A 20002-nucleotide genomic window follows, 5' to 3' on the forward strand; every position below is an offset into this window, starting at 1 on the left:
TTTGACGTAAAACATATGATTTTTATTGCATTTTACAACCGTGTCGTCTTTATAACAACTTAAGTTGTGTTTCTCAGTTAACAAGACTGAACAATCTTGGGCATATGTCATCCAATTGTCAAAATTGAAACATTTTAGAAATTCGTTTTATTAAAATATAAATTGTATTGGTATGTTAGAGAAATATTTATTTATCTCTAATGGAACAATACTGTAAATTTTTAGGGAAGGCTAAACCTATGTGATTGGGTTAGAGATTTTTTTATTTCGTAGAGTTAGTTCTGGTTTGGCATGGCTGCGTACTAGATTTACTTTTTTATAGACCTTATATTGTATCCATATTATAAAAAATTTGGCATAGATAATATTTATAAGATTCGTATACTAATAAATAATACACTTTTTCATTTAATATTTAAAATACTTTAAATCTAAAATAAATTTTAAATGTGTGAACATAAAAATATAAAATAAAATATAAAAACCAAACTTGTAATTCTATGTAGGTGTTGATCGGTCTTTACTTACGGACTTCAAAATTACGTCTATATGGTTTGTGCTGTTTTATGCAATTGCTTGGAAAGGTATCGCCCGCATTTATTGTTAATAAATAATATTGAGTTCTATGACCGTTAATTATACGTTTGAGTTGTAGTTGAGAATTTCTGAGCGATTACTTATTTACTTGTCTTCTAAATTTACAAGAAAAAATTTATAATATATGACGTTGGATGTTTATATGAATTTTAATTCATTACAGGGAGAATTCCGTACAAGACATTATTTCAAAAAGTAACGATAAGAACAGTTTGGATGAACTCTGGGACTCAGTGATATTTTGATTATTTTAATCTCTATATCTTACATTACACTCCACTCCTAAAAGGATACTAAAGTCCTTTAGCATAGTTAATAATTTCAGGATTCTGTGTTTGATGCCAGATTTAATATCAGTAAGATTTCTCAGAAAATTAGGTGTCAGATTTGATTCCTGGAATCTGGAATTAACATCAATCTGAAGGGATACAAAACAGTTTGATACGATGAAGCTCAAAATGAACTCTCTTTGTATTCTAGATGTCTCTGATGTCATGCCAATGTAGAGAGTTTGTTTTGAGCTTCTTCGTTACCATCTTTTATCCTTAGATGTACTTTATTCCAAATTCCAGGAGTCAAATCTGTCACAGCAGTAGACTTTACACGTTGCACTAAGTGTAAATTGAAATGGAGTTGAACTTAACATTCCTTTCAGTTTTTTGTTGGTATCTAACAATACGCTTTTAGACCTCATGAATTTTAAGAAAAGATTATTTTTACCGCTAATACCGGTCTACACCAGTTTTGTGTTTACCAATAAATTAGCCAAAATAACGAAATGGATAAACAAATATACACTGTCCCGATGTAAGGCATTAGATGGCTTATAAAGTTAGTAACAAATTACTTGCTTTTTATACACTAACTTCCATTATGTTACGTCTAGACTGCTTTAATAGATTTAAGATCATCGTTAAATGTTTGTGTCGCATGCTTAACTACGTCTCAAACTGAGTAGCTAATCTACTTACAAATAGCCTAGAATACTGCCTCCTTCACAGTTTAATAGGCCGTTTGAGTAGCTTCTTGTAGTGTAAGTATATCAATCTCATCAGCCCTCCCAGATCACTTAGAACAGCAGGTTCTGATAGCTCAGCTCTCTAATAATAATAATTCTTAAATTGGCTTTTATGTGTATATTCGTTTTTTTTTGTAGCTTTATATGGGGCCTATTGTTGCTTTTATTGTAGAAATAATCTGTGTTGATGGTGACACGTTAAAATTTGAGTACCTAATATGAGGGGAAATAAGCAGTTACTATTAGTTAATATTAGGTTGTATAGAAAAAAAGGCTAATATAAGGATGATATGTAAAAAAATAAAGTATCCTAGCTAATATTCAAAATAATATGTTATAATAATAACCTTACACAAATGTACCATCTATTTTCACTAATAAGTAGTTCTAACTAGTTGTATTTTGTAAATAATAGGTACCTGTATTAAATATATAACCGGGAATTATACATTTGTAGTGTTCAGATAAATAAAAATAATACGTTTTATAATTTATATTATAATATATAATATAAAAATATATTTTATAAGAAATGAAATTTTAAAAGAGTTCGTTTTAGAGAGGATTTTGAAAATTTGCATCTTTACCCAAGATTCAGCGCACTGTTTAATCATTATAGTTGGACATTTTAAGTAAGTCCACCATTCTGATTTTTTTCATAAATTATTACAAATAAAAATACAAACGAATTAAATTTCATCACACTAGAATCATTTCATTTTGTAATGGCCTCTATGGTATTAGGGTTATCGTGTAATAAAGTAAGAATGTAATCTACCCATTATAAATATCTTGCTATTGAAAGCACAATTCCTGGCAGTATCTGAGGGACATGAATTATTATTGATCTTGATATTTCCTCTATGGTAATTCAACCATACACAGACAATTTTTAATCTTTAACTTAATTGATGATGGAAATTCTCTGTGGATAGGTACACAGCTACATAGAGATCAAAACAATTTTGACAGACCAATTCACTTAGCCTCACCTAATATAATAGTACAACGTATTATATGTACATTAACATACATTTAGAAACATGATAGTGATTTGTAGGGAGAATAATTCTTATACAACTCGCCTTCGGCTCGCTCCAGGCCCCAAAAGTAAGTGCCTAAACATTTTGGGGATAAAATGGATTTGGTAATTCGTTAATTTAATTCTTTTAATTATTATGTTCCCTGCTGTATTACTTCTCGAGAATTGTACAGGTGGTAATGGTCGCTACACTCGGCCTAATGATGTGTGATATATAAATATAATTAATGGATTTCGTCAAAAAAATAAAGTAACATGTTATCAAAATGAATAGAAAAAAAGCATTTAGTGGTAACTAACGTCCAAGGAAGAGAAAAGTAGACCTTTGTTTGTTACTTTTTACCAAACTTTTGAATTTGTATTCTTTTTGTGGCTTAACCGTTAGAGATACGCGAAAAATCAACTGGACCTTTATTGTCGGGAATTGAAAATTGAAGAAATCGTAAAAAGATTTTCTACTGTCGAATTTGAGCTACGACCACTGGTTCAGCCGGAAAAGAGCGTTGGAAAAATGACTGCACTGGTCAAAAGTCTTTCAAGTGTCTTCTAGCACTTCTACAACTAGGTTATAATTTGTATCCATATACGGCTGGCCAAAATCACCTCTGTCCCTATCTACTTGTCCAATTTAATGAATTTTCGAATTGTTTTGAGGGGTATATCATAAAAAAGTTCTGTTTTCAGACATTTGCTGGTGGCTTCACGGGGCGGTGAGACCGCCAGCGGTCGTTCATCTGGGGGTCTCTTTCCCTCTCTGTAACACTTTTACGTTGGGATGCTTTAAATCTTGTCTTTTTATGACCAAGTGTAATCTTAACAAAATCCGGGTGTCATTGACCCTTTGTATGTACCTCGTTTGAAATGTGCCTGAGATGCTTCGAAAGTCCTTCAAAGTGTAAACACGTTAATATAATACAGACTGATGGAAACCCTTGAAACATATGTGCACCGCATGCCAGTGACTGATCCTTAGCCCATCTACGTATGGTCACCAGTCGACTCCCTGAAAGCCCTGATCGAGCTAGCTCTTCTGTTCGTGTCTTTGGTTTAAGGCGAGATCAACATTGGTGAGTTAACATAAATTCTGTTACATCCCCTTACCGTAATTAATATTAACCTCTTCATTCTATCTACGTGTTTTATCTGTAAGTTATTTTACTGTTAACTTTGTAACATCATAAATCTTTCAAAGACCGGTTTGTAACTTATTTTATTTTATTCTTAATATGTACAATTTTACGAGCCATATTTGTCTTTTCAGATTTTCAATGATTTCAAATTTATTAATATTGATAATCACTAATAAAGTATGAAATTTCATGATAAGGTATCTATTGTTCCATTAAATTTGTCTGTGAATGTTTTTTTTTACATAAATATGTGCCTGATAAAACAATAATACTTGGGACTATTTTTAATAACAAAATTTAGGTATTCAGATTGTACTAAAATATAAATTATTGCTAGGTGTATATGGTTATTAGTATTCATGAGTAAAATAAGTGTTAATTAATATAATTATTTCAATCACACATAAAACGTAATACATGAATCCAGCACTATTTTTGTGCTGGATTTGACTAAAATTATTTCCGAAAAAACAATATTGAACTTAAAAAGGTTTAGGTCATACAGACCTACATAATATGTCACCAGGGTGTTTAATTTCAATTGTAGACAGTTATCGGTTTTATGAAAAGCTTTATTATCCTTTCACGAAAACGTCTTTCATGATAGGATATTTTTTGCCTATCATTGATATAATTGAATGAAATATATCACATATACAGACTACCAGAAATAAAAAGCCAAATAATTTCTACTTAAATTGACCTTATTTATTGTTGTAGTGCTACAATTACTTTTTAGGAAAACTGCAATAACAAAACCAGAGTAAATGAACAAAAATATTTTATTCACTAATTAGGTACAAATATTTAACATTTTTAATACATAAATACAAAAAACAACTTTATACACATATGTACAATGTTTATAAACATATATGTTACAAAAATAACATTTCAAAATAAAAACATGTTTACAAGATGTAACATTCCAATCTTGTAAATATATGACAAGAACTTATAATTCCAAAATTTTGAATATAAGTATTATAATCAATGAAAATTACATTACAGTGTAGTATAAATCAAGACGTTATGTTTAGTGGCCTTTCTAACACAAATGTAGACGAATAAATAGGCGTAAAATTTAGATATCAAATCGTATTATTCCGTCCAAAAGAAATTTACATATATATTGTTTTAACTTTATATTCAATATATTTTTATAATATTTAATTATCTCCTTTATATATTTACCTGTAGACTTAAATTTTATAATCAAATTAAAAATATTTTTCAATTTAAAACTTCACGTTCTGCAAATTGTTATATTACGGAAACAGAGCATTATCGTAAAATTTTATCACAAATTCAATTGAACTAAAAAGAAAGTTTTATTCATTAGTGTAGATGTATAGTCTTACCAAATTAATACTTTTTATTATACTAAAAGTTTAAATTTCGACCTCAAATGTAAAGTGTTTTGTAAGAACACTTATACTACGTTACAAATAACAATTATATAAAACAAGTTCTTCTAAACAGTAGCCTCTAGCGTTGAGTCATCAGACATTTCCAGGTGAGCAGAGTAGATATCTACGAGTCTCGCAAACCGAGGCCCGAGCACCACGTATCTCACTGCATCATCGGCATCAGAACCTGCAAAAACCATCACATCATCACTTGCAATAATAAATATTTAAGTAATATTTTAAAACTTTAATACAACACGTGTGCTAACTGAAATCGATAACAAGAGAAAATGTAATAATACACTCAGCGTTCTGACTAGGGTTAATATATTATTAAAATGTATGTACATTTGACTGTCTAATTTATATTCCAAGTATAGCCCTCAATGGATAAACAGATTATAGACTTGTATAATAGAGAGCTAGGGTTTTTAAGCGTAATGTTTGTAAGAAAGAGCGAATTTATAATTTCCTCATAGCAAGTCCCCATATAATTTAGAAAGTTATAATTTTTATATTTGCCAATACAACTATAATTCTTAAAGTTTTTTTATGCTGCGCAAATAACCCAAATCCTAAGTTTCTGCAATTAAATGTTATTACTATAGGCAAAAGTAAAATAAAAAAACTTATTATTTAATGATTTTTTCCTATTTTTATTTTATTCCCAACTGTTCTCTGAATAGAAAAATATAAACTAAGTAGACAAAGAGACAGATAAAAATCCAAGCATCTCTGAATTATGTTTGTGTTACAGTTCTGTTTATATTGTTCAAATGAAACAATTCATGTGCGACATTCTGTGCGTTGGTGAACACCCTAAAGATAACATTCATCAGTCTACGTGTAACTAATTAACGAGATAATGTTTTGGACAAATCACATCTTCAGGTAAGGCATGTATTTATTAGAATTAATAGAGCACCTACAAGAACTAAAAAAATAGTTCATGCTTTCAACGAAAATTACTTATTATATTCTTAATATTCTCAATGAAACTTATGCAAGGATCTAAACCCTAAGTATAAAGAGTAGAGTCATTAGAACTCATGGTTTTAGTACTGGTAGAGATACAATTATTTCATAAAAGGTATCAACTTGTGTTAGTTTTAACACAAAAGTCTAAACTCCGAAACCTACGGATCCGGCTATCGATAATATAAACGTTTAATCTGAAAGTGAGTGAAATAGAGAGTAAACTTATTTATCAACAAAACTTGAAATAAAAAAATAGGACATCTTTAAAAGAAGGGGATATATGAAACATCTTTTGCTGATTCTGAAATATGTTTGTGGTACTACACAGATGGATGGTAGCACAATTGAAATAAATAACCGATGGAATTGAAGCAGAACATGGTGTTAGACAAGGGTACAGTACATCACACCAACTTAATAATAATTGAATTTAGAGATAAAAGATTTGGTGAGGTACTACTATAAGCAATAAAACTGAATAAAATCATCTCTCTCTCTCTCTCTCTCTCTCTCTCTCTCTCTCTCGCACACACACATGATAGAATATGGGATTCTTTAGTTTTAACAAAAACAATGCTTTATGCAGATGGCTTATAATTGTATATTCATTCTTCTGTAAATACAATAGTTGATGTTCTTAATTACTTGAATTCAGATTTAAGTACACTTTTTCAATGGTGCATTAACCATGGTTTCAAAATTAATATTGCAAAGTGTAAAACCAATAATCTTGGGTACATGTAGATTATTAAAGGTTTAAGAATAATAAATAATTTGCCATGGTCAGATCAAGTAGATTACATACAAAGTGTTCCAATGTTTATATCAGTTTAGACGTTTATGTTTTAATCGAACGGAAAAAGTTAGAAAGATGTTAGTTTTGTCATTAGTATTTTTACTTTTTGTTTACGCTAGTGTTGCTTTTTGTGATGTAAATAATACTCTTTTAAGTAAGTTACAGAGAGCTCAAAATGCTTCTATAAGATTTATTTTCAAACTAAGATTCAATCAACATGTAACTAATTATTATAGGCAATTGGATGTTATGAAAATAAAAGAGAAATTAGAGTATAATACGCTGTCTTTAGATTACAATACACTTAAAAGAGAGGAGTCAGGATGCCTACATGAGGGGTATAAAGTTATGAGAGACATTTACGCCAAACAAGATTTGGTGAAAACACCTTGCAATATCCTTTACATAGAACAGTAATATATACAAATTCTTTTCATACTCAATCAATTAGGTTATTGAACTCATTGGAAGATAGTTTCGGGAATTGTAATAGTGAAAAACTATTATAAAGAAAAATCAATAGTATGTTGTTAAAAAGGTAGATGATTTATGAGTACAAATATACTTTAGTGCATCAAAATCATGTAAGTAGAAGTGTTGATTTTAATTACAAGTGAATTTAGTTGTATAAGTTAAATTTATATAAAGAATAATAATCATTATTCTAGAATTATCTGTTTGAAGAAAACCTTTGGTTGGAAATATTGTAAGCACAACTTATGTGTATTTGTGGATGTATTTTGTACCTGTTATGATGGTAGATTGGAATAATGGTCTAAATCACAGCAGGAGAAATAAACAAACTAGGGAGAATGCTGCCTGATAAACATATCCCGGACAGTTTTAAAAAGCCCAAATAAATATAGCAAAACGCATTAAAGATAACCAAACATTGAAGACAGAATAAGCTGTAGCCTAAACCATATAAATGGAGGAGAAAAAAAAAAAAATATATGTATATATATATTGTTAAAATACTTGTCATGAATTACATTTTACTTACAAGACTCTAAAGATGAAAGTGAACCGACTACGCTATCACAATTTCCCTCGAAAGCGTAGTTACGAAGGTCATCGTAAGGCGGTGCTGTGTGCTCGAGATCAGCTCTTTTTCTGCGGCCTTCTATCCTGGCCTCTAACCCCGTACCTTCAACGAGTTCTGGGACTGGAAAGAAAGTTGCATACGGGTTATAAAAACAATCAATAATTAATGAGTCCTACATATCCTAGATTGTTTCATTTGTTAGGATTTATGTTATCCTTAGAATCACTATTTATTTTAGTTAATAATTTATGATTTAATTTAATCTAATATAATCATAAAATAATCTAAACTCTGATAGATTTCAAATTTTATGGAATTTATGAACAATAAGAACTTGCTATACAATGTCATTTAAAGTTACATTGATCATTAACTTTGTATTACAAACAATGTACAACAAACAGTCCATGGAAAGTGAACTCTAAACGAGTCGGGTTGCTCAGAAAAGTACAAAACCACTATAAATGAAGAAATCATTCTCTCAGTAAGAAACCTTTGATCTTGGACTTGCCTGAAAAAGTTTTCCTTAATTACAACTTGCCTAACCACATTGTGCGGCTCAGATAACTAACACACCTTGTTGTTTTTTGTTCTCTGAGCTCAACCCTTTAACAGGAACCTTAAGTGGTAGAAGATCAAAAGCGTTCAAGTCGTCCTCTCCTCCTCCCTCGTCATTATAACTGATGATATTCTCCCTGACGTCATCGTCCGGTCCGGGCTTCTTCATTGTAGGTGCTTCCCTTCGTCTGTTGTACGCCACAACCAGAGCGACCAGCACTGAAAAATAGTATAACACTGAATAATACTAATTTTTGATAAATATTATGAGGGAATCTCATTACAATTCATTATACTTAATATCATATTCTAAAGCATAACACTTAATTCAAATATTAATATAAGTTTTTTATATTAGGTTCTAAGATACGTGTATATGTTATAGAAATTTTTCTTTAGGAACAAGAGAAAGTCTTCTTTACTAAAACATTATTTGCTTTTACAGTTTGATCTTGGAAGACAATTTACCGTCATTACGGTAAATTATGTACATGACGTACTGTCAGTTATTTTATACTAAAGTGTAGTTCCCTTGTTAAAGAATGTAAAGGAATACTACTATCTAAAACTTACTCAACAAAATTACACAATGTGTACGTAAGCGCGCGCGCGGGCGCGCGCGTGTGTGTCCGTGTGTGTGAATGATAGTAATAATAAATATCTATCGAAACCTGAATCTCGAAAAGAATAAATAATTATTAATATAGAAAACTTACTCAAATACAAAATTACATAATGTGTATGTGTGCGTGTGTGTGAGAGAGAGAATGTTTTAAAGAAACTAAGCAAATTGTGTTTGCCAATTAGAGAGAAGACATTTTCAAAGGTTTGATTATGTTGCATAACATGTGCAGACACGTTTTTTGATGTCGAACATCAGCCCAACAATTGTTTACCCTTAGGGAAGTTGATGTACCTCCATTGAAGTCTTTAGGGCCTTGTTTACAGGTTAATTTACAAACTACATTTTCACTGTTACAAGTGATATGATCTACATCAGATCATTATTTCTGGAAATGAAACTCTGTAAAAATGTGTCATAATGGCATGTGTGTTTAAAGTTTTGATAACCGTAGTTATTTTGAAAATATTTTGGAATAAGTAATATTGTTTTTTATTTGGTGAACTTTTAATTAAAGTTTTAAAAGGTCTAGTTTTAATGCTTTATTTCAAAAAATTGTTTTAAAGTTGTGTTGGTGGTTTTTTTTATTTCCATATATTATGTTTAATCCAGGATGATACTGAATCAGAAGTTCGACTTATTTTTCCAAAATTTAAAACATGGTTTTGGTTACTGGAATTAGCAATTTAACTATTAATCAACTTTATATGGTATAGCTAATGTTTCTGTTAATTAATAAATTTGTCATTAATGTAAGTAATGTGTAATATAATTGTAAAAGTAAATTTAGTCTGTATATAGATTCTCGGCTCTTAGAGCAAGATCCTCGTGGACAGATTTCTGCACATAATTTCAATGGCAGATGATATAATGTAGGTATTTCATACTATTTTTGACTTTGACATGAATTTTTTGGTTTTTTTAATAGTCCGTCTAGATAAAAAAGCTACATATTTTTGTGATAGTTTCCAGGTGAAATTGAAAGAAGAAACATAATTTTATTCTTTAAAAAATAACTTTGAAAATTGAAATTACTTTAATTAAATTATTTTATATAACATTTTATAAAATTGCATCTTCTGAGCTTTATATAAGAGAATCATGAATCTTACCGAGATTTTCTTTTATATATATTTGGTTTTATTTTAAGTAACGTAACATGTTAGCACGTGAAAGTTTACGTAAAATTTTAGTCAAAACGTGCAAATTTATAAATAGTTAGTTATGTACAAACATACAATAGAGTTCCAGTATTTATTTTAATTTATCAGGTTATATTATCGTAAGACTCTTAATATTGTGTTTTAAATATTATAATCATTAATCTTATAATTAGAAATGCTCTGTAATTATAAAATGATTTGCAAAGATTTGTATGTACATTATATAACAATATATGATCACCTAGTATAAACATGATGAAGCCAACAATGGTAAAGAGTGCTCCGAAGCCCAGACGCATAGACTGGCGCTCCTGGGCCAGTTCGCACTTCTGACCCCAGAATCCCTCGGGGCACTCGCAACGATACCGTATTCTGCTCTCTTGGTTTACACAGAAGCCACCGTTCAAGCAAGGGTTGTCGAGGCATTCATCTCTATCTTCACATCCTCTACTTGTCGACACTTTTCCATCTCCACATCTAAGGCATTTGATAACTATTATTAGCTTTCCCATGCTTGTGGTTCTAATAGATATTATAGTTACGGTATAGACGTATGTTGTGGTTATCCAAGTATTAAGAAACGATTGGTAGTAGAATAAAAACACATTATCTCATTACAAGCAATAGTATTGAGAGTAAAAGTATTAGGAATAAAATTTTTACTATCTTCTATTTATGTCATTCGTATTTATCAATAATAAGGATAAATGTATAATATTTCCAAATAATATCAGGTCTACATTCTTAAAGACATAAAATTTCAGTAATGTTGTCTTTTGTATTCAATGTGTACGACTTTCCATAAATTTACTCAATGTTCCATTTACAAACTTGCAAACATCTTTCCACTTGCCATTTACATACTAGAGTATATTTCATTTTGCAGTGCTAAGATGAGGAAATAGCATACAATTACGATAGAGATGTGGTTATAGTCTATATAAATTATACTCATTGTCATTAAAGAAGCTAACATGAACGTTGTGGTAATGGAGTAACGTAGTAGCATCTATAAGGTCCATTGCAGTACCTAAGGAAAAGTTTGGTTAGATTTAACCCCAAGTTTTAATAAAATTGGAGCCCGCTTGGAAATGGAGGCAAATCAATATAACGCGTAAAAATCACACTGAAATTGTTTTAATGAATCAATTAAAAAACTGGTTTTTAATAGTGCAGAACTAAAAATAGTGATTATTATATGCGTTGTAGTTAATTTTTATTGAATAAAAAAACGTTCTCCTCAATATATTTTTTTTTACTTACACATGTTATAAACTAGTATTCATACGTTAGATCTTTACTTATACTATAATTAAATAGATCTAATAGAATAAATCTACAGAAAATTATATACATACATTTATTTTAAAACCGTGCTGCAAATAACTTACGAGCAGATGTGATCATTCCAGATATCCTGACATAAGAAAGTGTCTGGACATTTCACATCGGCACAGACATTTCTGGAATGGCAGTGTCGCTGGAGGCCGCGAGTTACAGAGGCTTGACCCCACTGGCTCCCATTGGTTCCTGGTGGAAGGGGGAGCAGACGGCCATCCAGTCGGATATCGTCTAAACAACCTGTCATCGAGATGTTGGCTTTAAATATCTATGTCTAGCTTTAAATACATTTTTACAAAAACTCACAATGTTTACTGCAATGTCCAGAAAACAATAGTTTAGTCTCTAAATAGGTAGTGCTTTTACATATTAAACTAACGAAAATTCTTCTAATTCCATACTTGAAAAAGCTACATTTTATAATCCTGTAGTTAAAAGTTTAATCAAAATCAAGTTACTTATCATTAAAAGAAAACAAAATCTGAAATATTTATCTTAGATTTTAGGTTAATAGAGTAACAGATTTAAAAAAATACCTATAAGAGAATAATTTGTATTTACCGATCTTGAACAAATAACAAGTAGTATGTCCAAATTATATAGTAAAAATTTATTTAAGATTTCACATCATGACCATCCACAGTTAATTTGCCACACTAAAAATACTCTTATAAAACAAGTTTAAAATGAGACTTAGCAAAGGAATAATATATTCTGACGGACAACAGATAAATTGTAAGTAAATATTTTATAAATCTTGTTCTGATATTTCATTAAAACACTTTTTTGAACGCCTCTTACCCACGTTTTAAAATGAAACTAAGCAAAATTATAAATTATTGGTTTATGTATGAGTTAAAGAATAAATGTTTGTAACTATAAAGTATGTAAAAAAATATATACAATCATACAAGGAGTAATTTAATAAATGTGAAATACCTTCAATCTAGATTGCTTATAAATAAATTGTTATGCAATATATAAAAAATACAGACACTAAAACCCCAAATTCTCAAAATATGAAAATGAATGGATCAGTCATAATAGTTTCTAACATAAACAAAACGTTGCTAACCTCATATGATAAAAACTACATTATAAACATAACTCGTAATTGTTTATCAGGCGTTTCATGATGCTGTTCATAAATAACGCTTATACCAAATAGAAGTTTAATGAATAGTATTTTTACACCGTTTGATAAAAGCCGGCCTTACCTTGGTTGAATCCAGTCAGGACAGAGTTAAACTTGGCGCCTAGCTGGTCCTTGGGTCCCCCAGCGTACACCCCCTCCTGTTTGTCGACTGTGAAGAGTTGATGTCCCCGGAAACGGAAACTCTCGTTGTACTTCCGTCCTTCCCCTCCATCTAGCTGGAGCATCAGTGTAGATCCGTGGCGACTGACCTAGTGGAAAAATTACACATTTTTTAATTTCACAATATAACTTAGTAGTACTTTTCGTCGTTATGGATTCAATTAGCCTTTTCCATTAATAAAGTAAAATAAATCAAGTATATTAAGCTGCAAAATATTTAAAAATTTACCTTTACTGCATGCCACGCTCCATCACTGACATTTACATGATCCAAGCTGATCACTTCCTCTCTTGGTCTTAAACCGTGTAGATTCATCCTCACCTGGATTGTTTTGTCAATTATCTAAACACAATTATACCCAAGATAATTAAAATAATATAAGTACCAATTATGAAACATTCAATAATTTTTGATTTGTAGATGTTTTCAGTAATAAGCACGATGTTTTTATGACATTATAAAGCAGTACTTGTATTTATATCCTATACTGAGACTGTGATCATTCTCGGAAGATAGAGCATTCCCTTGATATTCTAACTGATAAAACTAGAGTACAGTGATGTGTATCTTTGTATGCAGAGGTGAAGCATAGACTCATTTAAAAACAAGTCGTCAGCGCCGAAAATATTAAATGTAGGTTGATAAATCTAAAGTACTCCCAGTTTTACAGACAATAGACGTATCGTAGTAACTCTCCAATCAAACATGAACAATTTCTAACACGCTGTAATTGTTAAGTGTGGTCAATTACTGTACCAGTAACTATAGTCACTATTGACAACGCTGTCTGCTGGGAGTGAGCGTTGCAGTCAAAAGAAAGGATCAAGAGCTGAGGTTAACCACAACACATGTGGCTGTTCAGATTACTTGTCAACTCACTGTGGAACAAGCTGTTGGTTAATTAGTACTCTACAGGTTACCAGTTGGTTCTTAGACTTTCAGCCCCTGTTTTCTCTTATTTTACTACTGACCCTGCACTAATTTATAATAAACAGCCAATTCTCGACTAATTAGATTTCTAGTATAAAGCAAAAAATTTTCTAGTACCAAATATTTGCTGCATTGAAAGCAGAATGTTTACGTGCTCTTGAATTAAAATTACACTGTTCTCAATGAATATTTAGATGTTTTATTTAAGATGTGTCTAGATATTAATATACTTACAAAGTATAGGCTAGAATCCTGCTTATCCGCGGTGAATAGGACCGAAACTACCTCGGTTACGGAAAACTCGGATAATCCAGAGACAATGTGGAATAGTTTATAAATAACAACAAACATGTGGGATTTTAAAGAAATTGCTATGGATGTGCCAAATTCGTATTTACAATTAATTACAAACAGTAGTTGTTATAGAATATACAGAAATATAGAAAGTATAAAAAATCGTTGAAGTTGTGACAAAGTCTTGTATTTATTTTTCCGCTAACCTCTTTCCCCTTTTGGTCGCCATGATGTAGCGCCACCGCTGTAGTGTTAGGAGGTCAAGTAGCATGGACTCTCGCTGTCCGGTGTAGGCAATGGCATTGTCGATCGACTTCAGTCCATCGGAATGAGACTCTTTAGGGGTGATATCGTTTGTGTCAGGTTCATCAGGCTCATGCGGATTGTTGACAATGTGCACAATTGCGTCACCACTAAGGTCCATTTGAACATCTTCATTGCACCCCACACAGATATATTCATTTTCTATTTGCTGATTACAAGGAAGCTGATTAGCCAGTTGCGCTAATTCAGATAGGCTTTCATTGTCTTCTTTTGATACATTTGTTTATGTTCCATGACAACAGGGACAAACTTATTATAAAACCATTCCTTAAATATCTGGCTGTTAATCCATGCACCTTTTTGGTTTCAGTACATGGTGGACAAACATTTAACATTGATGTGTTTAAAGGCCCTGGGTTTATGGGCCTTTCTTATCAGTAGAGGTCTCAGTTTAAATGTTTCTGATAAATTGGAGCATGCTAAGAATTGGAAACACACTCTTTGATCTTCTTAAATCATGGAGCGGATTTTTCAGAATTGGCCGCCAAAGTTTTAGTCTACAGCAAAGACATATTGAGCCCAGTCTCATCGCAGTAAAATATTTGGTCAGATGTATACCAGACTTCAAAACAACTTGTGCCAATTTATTTACAAATTTTGTAGTTTCTAAAGAATCCGCCGATAATTTTTCACAAAAAATATTAAGCTGCCTAATACCGTGCCACTTTTCCCACCTATTTACCTGTCCATCGCTGGATGTAAACTGTCATCACTATCCCTAAACGTTTGGTTAAATTCGCCTTTGCTTCTAGTATTACGCCGGTTAATGGGGTGCCCAAACTCCGCATTTCAGTAAACCATAAAAAAGGCTTCTGATTTCAGCTCATGTATGCCTTTCTTCATCGTTTTCTACAATAAACCGGTACCCCCACTCACACATTTATTAAAAAATTTCTTAATGTTTTGTCGGTTTCGTCTTCAATCACCAGATTTTAGATCTGCAGCCACCATTTTAAATGTCTCGCCATTGTCTAAACGTGTTAATGCTTTCATTTTTTCTTCCAAAGAAATCACACGCCTTTTTCGTTTTCCAATCATACTGTAAAACTATAAATGTACACGTTCCAAAGCTAAAAAACCGATTAGACCACAGTAACAAAAATAACAAACGAAACGAACTCATCCAAGTAACCTGTGCGACTGACTAGCAGTAGAAACGCCTGTGGCGTTCTAGAAATATGGCAACGTTGCAGCGTCACTCAGTGAAAGTTCATTCCTATTAATAGGCTACGATCAGAGAAGCCTTCTTCCAATAAACGTCGGACTACCTATCATAAATTAGCAACTCTTATGTCACCAAGAGGATACGTAATATATCACTACTAGATCTAGCAACAGCTAGAGTACACTCATCACCAATTGATATAGCCGCTATTCACTAACTCATTATCTTAATATTGTACTGTAACTGCTTGATCTATAAAAAAAACATGTTTTGTCTTTGAAGGCCTCAGGTAAACCCGTAGCCTCGGTTAATCGGGACTCGGATAAGCGGGAGTCTACTGTACTATAAACCTTTATTTGCTCCTAAAGTACATATTATATTTATTACTTTAATATGAAATAACTTATATGTGGACAGGTAATACTTACAAGTAAATTTAACACGTCAGGAAATAGAATTTACTAGTTCAATCGATCTTGGCGTAACGAAACGATATGTGGTAGCACTGAATTATAAATTCATTCAGAAGATTAATGAACAATAAGTAATAGGAATATGTGTGGATTGCTCTTTTAACCTAAAATTGTTTCTTAGATTAATTAATAATGAAAATATCAGAGGTAATAAAAAAAGCATAAACTAGACAGACACTAACCTGTAGAATTATGTACTCGCGATGGTGCTGATCCACCAGACGAAATAGTTCTCCAGTCTCTTCTCGCGTGCGGAACCGCAGCTGGAGGGTGGTTGAGAACCGACGGGGCTCAAAGTTAAGAGCAAACTTCACGAAGCTGTCCTGAAGAAATGTTGAAGGCACGGTAGGCGAGGAGCATGAAGGTCCCGAATAGCCAGGGCGACATCTACACCGATGGCCGGGAAACATAAGAGAAGCTTCGCATACGCTCCAAGGTGAGCATGTCCCGCATGCGGCTTGAGTGAGAGGGCATCCGGGGCTGGAGCCTTTGAACATAGCGGGTGCAGCCAAGTCCACTATCTGCGACAAGTTATTAGCTGATATAATAATAATAATAATAACAGTTTCATTGATTTCTTTTTAAATACCCAATTTTCAGATAGATATTACTAGAACGGCCAGAGAGAAAACTATCAATAGTAACATTAAATTTCGTTTGACAGGAATAAACATTTAGAAAATGACTTAAGATTTTATTATTTTTATTTTATCAATATTGCTGAAGTTTTTAACTAAACACACATTTGCATTAAATTATTGGAATATAACATTACATTTTATTTCTAAATACATAACATTTTGAATGATAATGTTTACCTTGCTTTACATTAGGTTTGTAGGTTTTAAATGTTGTGAATTTTAAATTAGTTTAAAGATAATCTTATATTAAATGTGTCTAAGGAGACAGTATGATATATACCTAACTTTCATTAGATCATGGATAGCTCTTCACTTTTTCACTATAATTGTGTTATCGAGTTGGTGGGTTGGTGGTAGTGGTTGGTTGGTGGCATTTATATAAAATTAACTTTTCTCTGGGAAAACTTATTATAGAATTCATAATTTCTTGAAATATTATATTGAATGATAGTATTAAATGTTTATATAATGGGATAGGTAAGCTAAGAATTAAATTCTAGTCTTCACCCATCCTCTCTAACTTAAACACTGAAATAAAACAAAATCAATTCCGAAAACTTGGTGTAGGCGAAAAATTATTTATCACTAACGTTTATTTATTTTATTGAAATTTGGAACAAAATTTTATTGTCTTTTAAAAGGGTATGTTTTATTTCAAACAGGCTACTAGTGTTTATTCCGTGAGTTCCATAAAAACCAAGCCCACGGAGAAATTAGGAAAACTATTTCCCCATGGAACTCCGCAATTTATTTGTATTCTTTGTTTTACTATAAGATTCATTTATTTTATTTCCAACGTGTTACGAATTCCAATACTTTGCAACTGTTGTAAAGTATACAAAGACACACTACGGAATTCCGTTGGTTTGTTTTAAAACAGTTTTTCGACAAAATCAGGATCGACAAGTATGCTTATTATATGTTATATAAAACTACTTTCATCACTTTGTAACAAGAGCACTAGCGTTACAATCCTATTAGCTTGAAAAGACTTAATCTTCTAGAGAGGGCAACATATAGCGTCAATTCGCCTAATGAGAGCATCATCCGTTATATGGAAAATCTGAAATATAGATATGGGAATACAACCCTTATAAATTGTAGCCTGCACAGTTTTATTTATGCAAATGCCATTATTTGATCATCAGTTATATTGTTATATATTATCAGTAAGATATCAAAAGTTGTTAAATTATCGAGTTGTTGCAGCTGTGAACAATACGGCAAACATAACTACTAATATTATCTAAGACTTAACATATGTTTCAAATTTTGTGTTCTGCATAAAGACGATATGATCTGTGTCTAAACTTGCAGTACGCTTAAAATATGTACACTAATACTTTATACGTTCTAAATTAAGGTGTGGCATATTTCACACCTTATCCTGATAAATTAAGTTTAACGTTAATATATAGGATTGCACTTACTGGTGGGATATGCATAGCTACTAGCACACGCACGTATAATTTTCTCCCCAGTCTCCGGTTGGACGGAGATCACTATATGTTTTGCACAAAATACTGCCAGGACCACCCAGGGGCTGTATTAGTGTCTCCTGTGGCCCACCTGGCATTCTACTGCAGGCATTCCCGTTCTAAGTTTCGTAATGTTTACACACCCCGGACTCTCTGGAGGTTTGTGGTTTTTGTCCGTCTTGCTCCCACCACTGCACACGTTTACAACGTTTCATGGCACGAACCCATTTTTTATTTACGTATGTGCCTAAAACCATCGCTTTAACATTCCATTGAGAAGATGATTTGTCTGAGTGAATTCCTCATTTCAATATAATTAAGCGAATTTAGATAACCAATAAGGGTTTTTGTTGAGGGAGAGGCAGGAAAAATGCAATTACGCACGCAGGTGGCCAGCCTGTAGTGTGGGACTCCCCTAAAAACGGGTTTACCCACTAAAAAACCTCCTCTACTCTTTTAAATTCTAACCTGGGATTGTTTATCACATTACTTCAGGCTAGGCCTAAATTTGGCTTAAGCCCATGGGGCTCGCTCCTTATCCAGCCGCTCGGTCAAGGGATCTGGGCCACTTCGCGGTCCAGATCGGGTTTATTTTCCAGGAGAATGCCCCGGACGAACTGTGACAAACAATCCCAGTTCCCCTCATTCCTCCATTAGGGGTTAGTCAAGGATCTTTAACTTCTGTAAATAGTTACTGTTACTGACACAACTTTCACTGTGTTGCTTCTAGTTAACAAAACTATATCAATATTTTTAATATTTTTTAATACTCCCTTTTTAATACATACAAGGATAAATTGTGAGTTCTCAAACGTGTTGTTTTTCACACAGTATACTTCAACTATTCATTAAACATGTTTGTTTAAATCTGGCCCTGTTAAACATGTTTGTTTAAAACAATGACTATAAAATTCCAAAGGTACAATTTATCCACATTATGGTACTTATAGGCATAATCGATTTAGAAATTACTTACATTTACTATACCACTTTATATATTAAATTACGTAATGCTACCATATGATGTAAATTATGTATACGCATTCCGTAAAAAAAGGAAGAAACAAAATCAAAAGGTGCAAAAATATCATTAACACTAAATTTCACAACACAAAGAATTTTTTTTAAGTTTATAGTGTTATTCGTAGCGTATTAAATACAAAAGCCTATAAGTACGGTAGCCACACGAAACACCGAAGTGTTGGGAGGGGAGTCAATGTGACCGGGCATGTGATATTCAGCCTTATTACCATCGGTCTGTGGCTTCGCCAAACTCCGCCAACCAATACTAATCCAGTTATATAGTACACAAACGATGCATAAATACGATTTTAATCTTTTGTAACAAGTTTTTGTGATTACTCTGTGCTTCATGTATGATTAACTGTGTAAAGCATTAATATTGTTTATATTTCATGTAATGGGATTACATGAATAATAAGTTAGTACAAGGAGTGAAGTATATTTGATCGAAAAGTTAAAGACCAGTTTAAATTACTTTTTTGCCTTACAATACATACTATTTTATATACATATTTACTATTTAATGCATAGAGTATATATAAGTATATATATATATATATATATATATATATATATATATATATATATATATATATATATATATATATATATATATATATAATGGCTAAATTTTGCACCCATAAAAGCTGCATACAGCT

The 20002-nt window shown here is 31.9% G+C and overlaps 1 protein-coding gene across 1 annotated transcript in view; it reads right to left on the reverse strand.

The window, feature by feature from the left end:
* Positions 1-4771: 4771 nt before the first annotated feature.
* Positions 4772-20002, reverse strand: part of LOC124365438 (putative neural-cadherin 2) — a 32860-nt gene continuing 17629 nt past the window's right edge. Inside the window, exons 7-14 of the mRNA XM_046821418.1 lie at positions 16384-16722; positions 13244-13357; positions 12917-13103; positions 11750-11939; positions 10600-10835; positions 8592-8792; positions 7974-8135; positions 4772-5383 (exon numbers count right to left, since the gene is read on the reverse strand). Coding sequence (XP_046677374.1) covers positions 5262-5383; positions 7974-8135; positions 8592-8792; positions 10600-10835; positions 11750-11939; positions 12917-13103; positions 13244-13357; positions 16384-16722 — 1551 coding nt within the window. The 3' untranslated portion in view covers positions 4772-5261. The remainder of the gene's footprint in view (positions 5384-7973; positions 8136-8591; positions 8793-10599; positions 10836-11749; positions 11940-12916; positions 13104-13243; positions 13358-16383; positions 16723-20002) is intronic.

Source organism: Homalodisca vitripennis, chromosome 6, assembly GCF_021130785.1.
Source record: "Homalodisca vitripennis isolate AUS2020 chromosome 6, UT_GWSS_2.1, whole genome shotgun sequence".
Classification (NCBI taxonomy): Eukaryota; Metazoa; Arthropoda; class Insecta; order Hemiptera; family Cicadellidae; genus Homalodisca; species Homalodisca vitripennis.